The 13,021-nt window shown below is 40.2% G+C and overlaps 1 protein-coding gene across 2 annotated transcripts in view; it reads right to left on the bottom strand.

Annotated features, from left to right (window-relative positions):
- PPP1R1B (protein phosphatase 1 regulatory inhibitor subunit 1B) overlaps positions 1 to 13,021 on the bottom strand; it is a 103,395-nt gene that overhangs the window by 6,736 nt on the left and 83,638 nt on the right. The window contains exon 7 of one of the 2 annotated variants that reach the window (XM_070728991.1): positions 85 to 219. The exons of the other annotated variant lie outside the window; for it this stretch is intronic. Coding sequence (XP_070585092.1) covers positions 85 to 219 — 135 coding nt within the window. The remainder of the gene's footprint in view (positions 1 to 84; positions 220 to 13,021) is intronic. 2 annotated transcript variants of the gene reach the window in all.

Raw genomic sequence — 13,021 nt, 5'->3', positions numbered from 1 at the left:
AAAATACAATAAATTGTTTAAAAAAAAAAAAAGGCCTAACAGGCTATTTATCAAGCCTTGCAATCCAAGGCCCTGCTCCATTACCTCTTAATGGCGGATCTCCCTCTTCCTCTTCCTGTTTCACATATGTCTCCGCTTCAGGGGCCTCGCCCTCTTCTGACTTCTCTGATCCAGTAGGGACTTCCTCAACAGATCCTGCAAAGGATACTTTCTGTCCACCTAAAGAGACCAGACTTCATTGTCACACACACACGTACACAAAGAAAAGAAAAAGCTCCTGCTCCTTCAGAAAGCTCAGAGGTAAACTCAATATTGGCACTCCATCGTCATCCAGTCCTAGAGTTAAACCACCCACTTTCTATTTGAAAGAAAGGCAAGCACCGAAACATGTATTCAAATTCCAAACAGGCGATTTTAAAGAGCTTTTGTCTATATTTGGGAAGTGTTTACATTAGTCTCTTATTGTAGATATTTTAATTTAACCTACATATAAGCAGGGGCCGGCTGCTGGGGGTTTGCAGGGGTTCCAGAGAACCTCTAGCTAAGATTCTGTGCAGTTCAGAGAACCCCCAAATCCCACTCTTGGCTGGCCCCACCAATCCCTCCCCTCCCTGGAGTCCCTTCGCAGCCTGTTTTGGGTACAGGTAAGTGCAAGGTATGTGCCAAGGCTTGGGGAGACTGAAAAATGGGCTTACCGGAAGTTTGGGGAGGCTAGAAACAGGCCTCCAGAGGGCTTCTAGAGCCTGGGGAGGCTGTTTTTGCCTTCCTGGAGAAAGAAGGCCCCCCAAAGCCTAGGATGGGCAAAAATGCCCACTCCCTACTGTGGTGCAGGAGACTAACTAGGCCAGGGGTAGGCAAAGTTGGCTCTTCTATGACATGTGGACTTCAACTCCCAGAATTCCTGAGCTAGCATGATTGGCTCGTGAATTCTGGGAGTTGAAGTCTACAAGTCATAGAAGAACCAACTTTGCCTACCCCTGGATTAGGTTATGCTCACCCTGGCCAGGCCCACCCAGCAGCCGGGCAGAGAACCCCTGGCTAAAAACTTTTGAAGTCCACCTCTGCATATAAGGTCTGCATTATTCTCATCTTCACACAGGTAGTCCTCATTTGTCAAGCATTCACAGTTACAGCGGTGAAGGAAAAGTAACTTTGTGATAAATCCTTGCATTCACGGCTATGGGTTTTAAATCTCGTTTTTTAACTTTATTGGATTTGTATTTGATGTATTGTATTGTTGTTGTGAGCCGCCCCAAGTTTTTGGAGAGGGGCGGCATGCAAATCTAATAAATCTTAATCTTAATCTTTTGCAGGAACAGTATTTCATATAAGGGAACCGTGGTGGGTTCCTACTGGTATGCCCCGGATCTGCGGTCCAGTAACACCTTGTGGATTGCACAATTTGCGTGTGACGGGTCCAGTGCTGTCTTTGCCAGTCCGTCACGTGGCGCCATATTTTTTTTGGTGACTTTTTGGCTTGATTTTGCTTCCTGCTCATGCACAGAAGCAAAATCTCTTTAATTTTTTTTTTAAATTGGAGATATTTACATATATATGATATATACACAACAATACACACCCAAGACTTTACATAACCCCCTCCTTCCCCGTCTGTCTCCCCGACAGCCTCATCCGGTTCTCTTATATGTGATAAATTATTGGTTTTTAATAAGGTTTTTTAAAATTATTTTAAATATTAGATTTGTCATATGCTGTTTTATTATTGTTGTTAGCTGCCACGAGTCTATGGAGAGGGGGCGGCATACAAATCTAATAAATAAACAAACAAACAAACAAACAAACAAACAAATAAATAACCAATTTACTTAATTACAAACTTTCAACATGTGAATATATATCTAGTCAAATAGTAATAAGGTCCGAGTTTAAACTATTATTCTTAATTTAAATAATTTTTTAAACTTTATTTGTTCTCTTTTCATGCAGCAGTCTTTGTATCCATTCTTTGGTTCAACCATATATAGAATTCCTTCCACACCTCGTGAAATTTTGTATCTTCCAGAAGCAAAATCTCATAAGGCAACGCTTGCGAACATGCAATTTTGGCCAGTTTTTTGCTTCCACGCATGCGCGGAAATAAAAATTCACTGAAATTGCATGCGTGAGATTTTGGCGCTTTTTTGCTTCCTGCACACGTGCAGAAGCAAACTTTGTATCAGGAATGTGCATGCACACATGAGCGCGCAAATCGTCACGATGTGCTTGCAGCAAATCAGTAGGCAAGTAAGAGCAACCCGCCCCTGCAAGGGAAGAAAACTAAAATTAAAAAATTATGATGTTTAACTTAGCAATTGCTTTAAGGATGAAGATGCTGATCCCAATTGAAAGAGCTAAATGAAGACTACCTGTAATCCATTCAGTGATTCAGAAATTGCTGATTGCAGAAAAGCTATTTATTTATTTATTTATTTATTTATTCATTCATTCATTCATTCATTCATTCATTCATTCATTCATTCATTCATTTGATTTGTATGCCGCCCCTCTCCGTAGACTCGGAGTGGCTCACAACAACAATAAAACAATGTATAACAAATCTAATAATTTAAAAGTCACTAAAAAAAAACTTTATTAAAAAGCAAAAACATACACACAAACATACTATGCATAAACTGTATAGGCCTGGGGGAGATGTCTCAATTCCCCCATGCCTGATGGCAGAGGTGGGTTTTAAGGAGCTTACGAAAGACAAGGAGGGTGGGGGCAACTCTAATCTCTGGGGGGAGCTGGTTCCAGAGAGCAGGGCCCCCACAGAGAAGGCTCTTCCCCTGGGTCCCGCCAAGCGACATTGTTTTGTCGATGGGACCCGGAGAAGACCAACTCTGTGGGACTTAACCGGTCGCTGGGATTCGTGCAACAGAAGGCGGTCCCGGAGATATTCTGGTCCGATGCCATGAAGGGCTTTATAGGTCATAACCAACACTTTGAATTGTGATCGGAAACTGATCGGCAACCAATGAAGACTGCGGAGTGCTGGTGTAACATGGGCATTGTTGTTATACTACTACAAAAGGTAGCAGAAAATATGGGAGGATTTCAAGGTAAACGAGAAAGCGAACAGTGACCTGGGCTGTTGGTCCACTGATATTTTCAAAGTCAGCAAATCCTAGCAAAGATGTAAAAAGCATTGTGACTAATGCAAATGAATTGTTACAGCAGAGGTCTCCTTTACTCACATGCATTCACAACACACACAAACATATTTAAATTCATGAAGTAGCGCTTCACACAACATAGTCTCAGCAGGTCTCCCTTTCCCACCTGTATTTTCTGCAGCCATCTTTCCTTGGGGATACAGTTTCCATCTGGGAAACCCTCAGTAATGTGCTGAATAATTAGTTCTTTGTTAAGTTACTGATTAAAGTGGGAACATGGAAATCTTGTGATAATGGGATTTACACAACAGATTGTCACCAGCAAAAGTGAGAGTAAAACTGCCTGCATTATCCTTAATTTTTTTTAATGTAAACTGCCAAAAGGAAAACATGTACAGAATGACAAGACTCAAACAGGTCCCTAAACTTAAGAGGAGGGGAAAGAATTGTTCTCATTCCCAACCATGAATATTTTGCATGCATTTTTTGCAATACACAAAAAAAAGGAAAGAAAAAACACACACACCTAAACAAACAAAAAAAACCCCACCATGGACAATTACAAAATTAAAAATAACATAAAAATATCATCAATATCCTCTTGGGAGAAAGAAAGTTACAATCTTGTCAAATATCAAATTATTTTCTGGTGAATAGAAATCATCGACATTCACTATTGTTCTTTTTGGTTATCAGTGTCTTCCCTATTATTATTGTTACTTTTTTTTTTTAAAGAATGTTTTACATGCAGAATGTCTTGTCAATGTGACAAATTCTTTTGATTTTATAATGAACAGAACTTTCAGACTTTATACAATAGTAGAACTGTCGCAAGCAGGAGTTTGCAAGAGCTCAGGAAAGTTATTATTATTATTATTATTATTATTATTACTATTATTATTACTATTATTATTATTATTATTATTATTATTTAGATTTGTATGCCGCCCCTCTCCGTAGACTCGGAGCGGCTCACCACAGTGATAAAAAACAATACATAATATTTTAAATCTAAAAATAACAATTTTACATAAAAAAAATCTAAAAAACCCCCCAATATATAAAAACATACACACAATCATATCATACACAAAAACTACATGGGCAAGGGGGAGATGTCTCAGTTCCCCCATGCCTGATGGCAGAGGTGGGTTTTAAGGAGTTTATGAAAGGCAAGGAGTGTAGGGGTAATCCTAATCTCTGGGGGGAGCTGGTTCCAGAGGGTCGGAGCCACCACAGAGAAGGCTCTTCCCCTGGGTCCCGCCAGCCGACAGACATTCTTAATAAAATGATGTCCCTTAGGTCACAAAAAAGTGAATGTAATTCTATATGTAAAATTTGTTGCAATCCGCCCTGAATCCTTCGGGGTTGGGCGGCATAGAAGTCAAATTAAATGAATGAATGAATGAATGAATGAATGAATGAATGAATGAATGAATGAACGAACAACAATTGCTACTTTCATATCTCATTTGCTGTGCTGTGGTAGTTAACATTTCTGTCTCAACAAGGCTTTGATTTTGATCATTAGAGTTCTGACCTTACGTGGACAGGAATTCAGACTCGATCTCTGATCCTGTTTTCTAATTTGCCTCTGCCTGATGTAATTGCTATTTAGTGCCAATGGGAATCTTCTTATTTTTGAAATTTCGCCAATTACAGAATAAAGGATTCTGGGAATATTTAGACAGAATTGTGGTGGAGCAGAAAAGTTAGAACCCTTTAAAAAGAAACATGCTGTAGACTTTAATTCTTTAATGTCCATAATTAAATATTTTATACCATAATTTATTTTTTATTTTGATCATGAAATCTTTTTGCTTTGTTTGATGCTGAAGGAAATACATTTCAGCTTGGTGTAATTATGCCCAAAATATTGTTCTTCAGAGATTATCCTCTAATCTTTGTGAAATTCAATCTCTTCTTCTCTGCGTGTTTTACGCATTTTCTCTAGCACAAAATGCATGTGGACAACACTTAAGCACCATGCAGTTCCCCGGCTTCCCAGCCTGGTGCTTTGCAATGGAATGCATCACAACAATTACTCAATTCCATGCAAATATGACTTTTACAACAAATTGGAGGACCTATTGTCTGCCACTGAAGCCGCTGAATTCTGTTGGAATGGTTGTCTTTAATAAAAATAACCTTGTTTCTTGGCTGGATGCAATAATACATGGACATACAGCAAACCACCAAAAGCCCTCACCAATATAAAGTATAATAGTGAAGGGAGTGGTGATTGTGACCCGTAGCATGGAACTACAATATCATGAGCAGCTCCCAATTTTTATGTACGAACTATTGGAGAATAAGCAATTGCTCTATTTGGTGCATCGCTTTCTGTGACATTAATCAAAACACCAGCTGCACTTGCTGACAGTTAAGCCATAAAATGCATTTCAGTGAACCTTATTGCAGTTCAATTGACTCAAATGTTCTCTCTGCAAAAGCCAGAGAATTTGATGGATAATGGCATAGGGACTTGAAGGATTAAAGAATTGCTGCACTGCTATTATATTATACCAACGAAGGAGGGAGAACCATCCTTCATTGATGTAGTGAGTAAAGGCATCAGGCTAGAAACCAGGAACTTATGAGTTCTACTCCTGCCTTAGGCAGAAGGGCAGGCTGACCTCTCCCCCAGCCCTGGGAAGAAAGCAATGACAAATCCCTTCCAAAATCATGCTAAGGAATCTGAATTTGACCAGGTAGTTACCAGGGACAAGGGAGACAAGAGATAAGGGGACACACCCACATACCCACAATGTTTGACCATCTATATTAGGGGTGGGCAATTAATTTTGCCTTAGGGCCGCATGAGAAATTGGGAAGGTTTTAGAGGGCCGGACTAATATAATTAACTCAGTTCTACCCAATACTGTATTCACCCTAGGCTTATAAAATTTATGCATGGTATGTCTGTATGTATGATTGGTTCCTTAAATTGGGGTTTTAAAAATTACTTTTAATATTAGATTTGTTTATATTGTCTTTTTAATGTTGTTAGCCGCCCTGAGTCTGCAGAGAGGGGCGGCATACAAATCTAATAATTAATAAATAAATAAATAAATTATTCGGTAGAACTGAGTTAATTATATTATAATTATTAATTATAATTATATATTATATAATATTATATATTATATATATAATTATATATTATATATTGAACACCCGCTTCTTATCTAGAAAAGTTGGACCGACCTCCGCAGGCCGGTCACAGACAGCGGGCGGGCTGCATCCGGCCCTCGGGCCACATCTTGCCCAGGTCTGACCTATATATTATTTCCCACACATGCACATAAAGAGATGTGTTGTCCTGTCATATAAACCAATGTTTCCCAACCTTGGCAACTTGAAGATATTTGGACTTCAATTCCCAGAATTCCCCAGCCAGCAAATGGTGGCTGAGGAATTCTGGGAGTTGAAGTCCAGATATCTTCAAGTTGCCAAGGTTGGGAAACACTGATATAAATAATACAAACTACAAATCGATGCCATTCAAATGTGTTGGTTTCTGGGGAGATTATGAGAATCAATCCCATTGACCTGGGAGGACTCAGACTAATGCATAACTTACAAGATGAATGGAAAGGTTGATTTATAACAAGATGTGTGTTGTATAAGAATCCAATACCCAAATAGTTCCCATTTTGCAGTGCGGAAGTTGAATTCTATGGCCTATATTAATTATACAAATTAAGCAATGCTACATTTATTTACTTTGCATACTATTACACTTGTCTGTCATATGGAAGCAGTAAGGAATATAGTGGAATGAATGAATGAATAAATAAATAAATATTAAATGAATGAATGAATGAATGAATTAATAAATAAATACTTTATTGTCGTTGTATGTATATACACAGTATACCCATGCAACGAAATTCATATGACCCCAAAGACCAATCTCAACATATATAACAATCCGAAAGAACATGCTGATGAATCAAAGAATCATCACGTGTGCAAGTGTCAGGTATGACATAGTTTTTTTTTTAAGTCTAACTGTTCAGTTTTTACAGTTGAAAATAGAAATAGATTTGATCAAAAACATGTATTTGACTGTGGACTGTGATAAGATTATGCACAAAACATACTGTACATATTCACGACAAGACTACAATTATAGGTGCCAAAATACACCACAAAAATTGGATTGAGTTGATGCATGAGTACACATAATAATTCTGATACTTACCTATGTCCCATATATATTTGCCTGTAAGCCATTCATAGATAAGTGAGCCCTTGAATTTTTCACCAAAGTACCACAAAATATGGACAAATGGCACGTAACTCCATTGTGAACATTAAAACATATCAACATTTTGAAAGTTTGGCTGATCTGTAGGTAATACATTTTTCATGTTATTTTAATTTAAAAAATTGAAAGTTGTCTTATTTGTGGATAGGCTTACATGTAATACATGGTAAATCATGTGTAGTACAATATGTGAAACCAGTGGTATGCGTATTGTTCTACAGTCATAATTACTCTAAATAATTATTAGAGTTATTCTAAAATCCCGTTTTCAGTAGGCAAAAAAAAAATCCCTTTGTACTTTAGGGGTAAAACTTTATGGTTTTTTTGTGGCTGAAAATGCATTTGTTAAATTTAGCTTCTCAAGCCCAGCAGCCTTAGCAGATCAACATATAAGTCCTACCCTGAGATGTTTGCAGAGATGGGCTGCTCATAGAAGCTGTTATGACAAGTCTTGTTTGCCCTCCAAAGATCCTATTCATTTAGCCCTACTGGTATTCTGGCTAATGTTTGTCAGAGGATGCTTTCATAACTGTAGGAATTAAATGTTTATTTGAGGGGAGTTGAGCCACAGTATGGAGAAATTCTTTCTGATCTCTGCAATCACATACTGTACTTGCTTGGAGCCCACATATTTTCCTTCTTCAGTCTTATTTTAACGAGAAGTACATACAGTACTTACAAAATACATTTCTGGATGTCGTTTTCCCCATTTCCTTTAGATAACCATGTTAGCATAAGTGTTTGGATTCTTCTCAAAGAACAATATTCGCTGTATATTTCATATACAATATTTTATATTGTCATCACCATTAACTCCAGTATTGGATCCTAGGGCAGTGATGGCGAACCTTTTTTCCCTCGAGTGACAAAAGTGTGTGCACAGACACTTTTGCACCTGCGCAAGTGCCCACACCCATAATTCAATGCCTGGGGAGGGTGAAAATTGCCTCCCCTGCCGCTCTGGAGGCCAGGAACAGCCAATTTCCCAACTTCTGGGGGCTGGGTAGGCCCGTTTTTCACCCTCCGCAGGCTCCAGAGGCTTTGCTGGAGCCTGGGGAGGGCAAAAATGCTCTCCCCCATCCCCCCAGAAGCCCTCTGGAAGCTGAAAATATTATTATTATTATTATTATTATTATTATTATTATTATTATTATTATTATTATTATGTCAATACAACACAGCAAACGAGATCACTATGCTGGATTTTGTATTTCATCACCAGTCGGGCGCTTCCCAAGCACCTAAGACTGCGTGATGTAGCAGCAAATTATGTTTGCCGATCCCAGTAAAGCGGCCTTTTGCAACTGATAGATGGAGATTTTGTCAATTCCGATGGTTTTCAAATGTCCGCTGAGATCCTTTGGCACTGCGCCCAGCGTGCCAAGTACCACTGGGACCACTTTCACTGGCTTATGCCAGAGTCGTTGCAGATTTTTAGATCTTCGTATTTTACTAAATTCTCTAGCTGCTTCTCCTCAATTCTGCTGTCCCCTGGGATTGCGATGTCGATGATCCATACTTTCTTTTTCTCCACGATCACAATGTCTGGTGTGTTATACTTCAGAATTCGGTCAGTCTGAAGTCCCACAGTAGTTTTGCTTGCTCATTTTCGACCACTTTTTCGGGCTTATGATCCCACCAGTTCTTTGCCACTGGGAAATGGTAGTTTCGGCACAAGTTCCAGTGGATCATCAGCATCATGTCTATGCTTGTAGTCAGTCTGTGCGATGTTTTTGCAGCAGCTGAGTATGTGATCGATTGTTTCATCCGTTTCTTTACAGAGTCTGCAGTTTGGATCGTCTGTTGATTTTTCAATTCTGGCTTTGACAGCATTGGTTCTTATGGGCTGTTCTTGTGCCGCCAGTATTAGTCCTTCTGTCTCCTTTTTGAGTGTTCCACTTGTAAGCCATGACCAGGTCTTTTCTTTATCCACTTTGCCTTCAATCTTCTCCAAGAACTGGCCATGCAATGCTTTGTTCATTATCACCATCATCATCATCATCATCATCATCATCATCAACATTATTATTAATAATAATAATAATTAGATTTGTATGCCTTCCCATAGCCTCTTTGCAAGCCGAAAATCAGCTGGCCAGTGCGCAAATGCATGCTGGAGCTGAACTAGGGCAACAGCTTGCGTGCCGACAGATATGGCTCCGCGTGCCACCTGTGACACCCGTGCCATAGGTTCACCATCACTGTCCTAGGGCAGTGATAGCTAACCTTTTTTGGTTGGGTGCCAAAAGGGTGTGCAGGCCCACAATTGCATGCATGCATGTGCCCACACCCCAATACAATGCCTTCCCCCCCATGCATGCTTACACAACCGCCTCCCGCGCTTCCCCCCGCGCATTCACACAGACTCATTGAAGCCTCTGGAGCCTATGGATGGTGAAAAATGGGCCCAATGGGCCTACTGGAAGTTGGTTTCTGAACTTTCAATAGGCCTGTTGTCACGTTTTCTGCCTTTTCCAGGCTTCAGGGGGCTCTCCTGAAGCCTAAAAAAGGTAAAGTGGCCTCCTGCTACCCTCCAGAAGGCTGAAAATCAGCTGGCCAGTGTGAACGTATGTGCTGAAGCTGACACAGGACAAGACCTCATGTGCCCGCAGATAGGGCTCTGCGTGCCACCTGTGGCACCCATGCCATAGGTTCGCCATCATGGTCCTAGGGCATCAGAAGTTCTATCTTAAGCTTATTGTCTTAGGTTCTATCTTAAACTTAGTATTGTCTACTAAGAGAGTCTCTCAAGTCATCTCTCACTATGCCGATGACTCCTTAGCTGTGAAGATCTTTTATTGCCCTGCTGAGATCTGCCTGATTATCAGTAATCCTGCATGATTATCACCAAACCATCATTTTCAGACCAACCTTCCTTTTATCATCCAGTGACCTGATAAAGACAACCAGATTAGTTAGCTCCTTTTATGTTATTTCCCCCCCCCTGGATTTTGAACCATCAGCATATCCTTTCAACTTTCTCCCTGAGAATATTACATCCCGCACAAGGCAGTTTCCACGATTTTGAGAGATGTTAATGCCTGCATTTGATAAAGCCCTGAAATCATCAATACATTTATAGAAATTATGCAGTTACGTCTCCGCTTTCTTTTTCTACATTGCACTCACACTTACAAGTTTGTCGCTGTAGAGATTGTATTAGCTACTGACCATTAGGAGGCACTACACAACAAGGTTTTCCCTCCCTTATTAGGACAATTTAGGATATCCAACTTAGAATATCTGAAAAGTACTAAATAAGGTTAATAATGGTTGTGTAACGTCTAGGTCTGCTACTGGTTAGCAGTCAACATAATATCTAAATAATCCTGTATATTATTCCAGTCTATCCACATCAACTCTTATGCTGTCGTAGTCATCATGTTATTCCAGCTTTCCTTCAATTTGTAAGAGGAAAATAAAAGATGTGGCAGCTTTTTTGAAAAAGCAAGAAAATTTCTATCAGCTCCAAATGTGGGAGGGATAATTCCCAGTTTTTATTTTCAACAACTTCTGCAGTTGTGGATCTGACAAAGAAGAAATCTAAGACTAAACCACACTTTGCCACAGTACACCAGGAAGAAAAAATCCTGAATTCATATGGAGACCTGCTTAAAGTCTGCTTAGCAATCTATCCATATTTTCCGTGTGACAAACATACTTCTTTATTTCCTCATCTACCCTAAGAAAAATGAAAGACCAGTTTTTCATCTCATACTCATAAGTATTTCTTTAAGTAGATTCTTTTGTCTTGAGTTCCAGTTTGTATCACAGGAAGTTAGGAAGAACTACACAAAAGACAAAGGTTGCTTTCTTTTACAAACAGACGGCACCCACACATGTTAAGAGAAACAGAATGTAATGTAATGTAATTTAATTTATTGAACATTTTAAAAACTTTTACCTAATTTTAAGTAATTAAGTAAGAGTTAATCTATAGGTCACATTTAGTAGGCAATTGATTGACAGTAGTTTTATCCCATTCTGTTTATTATTATTATTATTATTATTATTAATAATAATAATAATAATAATAATAATAATAATAATAATAATAATAATTTATTAGATTTGTATGCCGCCCATCTCCGAAGACTCGGGGCGGCTGACAACAATAATAAAACAATATTACAATGAAACAAATCTAATATTAAAAACATCAAACTCATTTCTACAAGATGCTTCTGCTTTTCAGGTATTTTCTGGATCTTTGAACATGGGGTATTCATGGACTTCACTAACTGAGCCTCCAGTTAATGGCCCTGGCTGCTGAGTCTGAGCAGAAAGGAATGACACCCTTTCTTCTTTCTTGAGTAGATCTCATAGCATATATTAGTGATGTCAAACCTTTTTGGTTCACGTGGCAAAGGGAGGGGGGCACACCCACACCCATAATTCCACATAGGGGGCTGCAAGTGTGCACATATGGCATGTCTGTTTTTTGCTCTCCCCAGGCTTCAAACCTTTTTAGGAACCTGGGGAGGGTGAAAACGGCCTTATCCATCTCGCGGAGATAGCCCGTTTGCCCAGTTGGGAAATGAGTCATTTCTGGCCTCTGGATGATCTCCAGAGTGGGCAGGGAAGGCCATTTTTGACCTCCCCAGGCCCCCAAGAAAGGCTCTGAAGCTTGGGGAGAGCAAAAAATGGGCCTTTTCCACCCCCGAAGGCTGAAAATGGGATATTCCCAGTTGGCCCAAAAGGCCTAAAAATCAGTTGGCAGGTGCGTGCATGTACACTGGATCTGAGCTCGCATGTCCATCGATATGGTTCCGTGTGTCATGGGCAGCAGGCAGGATGGGCTGGAACGCAGGTGGAAATGAAGATGTGTGTGCAGCTCCAGCTGATCGGCGGCTGTCACTTCCTGGATTACTGGTCTTGGTTCAACTCTCCTTTTTCCCCCTGCTGCTGCTGCTGCATCTGTGCTCCTTGCTTTTCCCCTCTTTCCTCCTTCCCGACCTCAGACGAGCTTTCCTCTCTTCTGCCTGGCTCCTCCCGAGCCTCACGTGGCCACCTCTCACCTGAGGTGCAAGCAGAAGGCGTGGGTGGAAGCAGCGCTGGCAGCATTTATGCTTCTGGCAGCACCCGTTCGCCTAGCTACCAAGCTTGAGGAGGGGGGGTGACCCAGGAAGGAGAGTGCGGGAAACACGAAGCAAATTGTCACCCCAGAGAATGACACTGGTAAGATTGTTCAAGCCACTCCCACCTGGTCAAATGGCCAGCAAGCCACTCCTACCCAGTCATATGACCATTAAGCCACACCCACAAAATAAGCCACACCCACAGCGTGGTAGTAAAAAATTTGGCTGCCCATTACTGGTCAGGTGGCACGCATGCCATAGATTTGTCATCACGGCTATACATGATCTTTCCTATTCATTACTTGCCAGCTTACTTAACCAGCTCTCCAATGGAGATATGGTACACATTCTGATATTGCAACCATCCTCTGGCACAATCAAAACTTGCACAGACATCAGACTTTATTATTTGGGAATAAGACTAAATATTCAATTTTGACCTGCCATTAAAGAATACATGGTTTATGAATCGTTTTTTTAAGAGATAGAAGACATCGACATAGAATAGACAAAGACAGGAAAGGAGATGATGGGTATTCTGGTTATAACCCAAA

The sequence above is a fragment of the Erythrolamprus reginae genome, chromosome Z, assembly GCF_031021105.1.
Source record: "Erythrolamprus reginae isolate rEryReg1 chromosome Z, rEryReg1.hap1, whole genome shotgun sequence".
NCBI classification, from domain to species: Eukaryota; Metazoa; Chordata; class Lepidosauria; order Squamata; family Dipsadidae; genus Erythrolamprus; species Erythrolamprus reginae.
The sequence above is the reverse complement of the archived record's forward strand: the minus strand, read 5'-3'. Positions and strand labels throughout refer to the sequence as shown.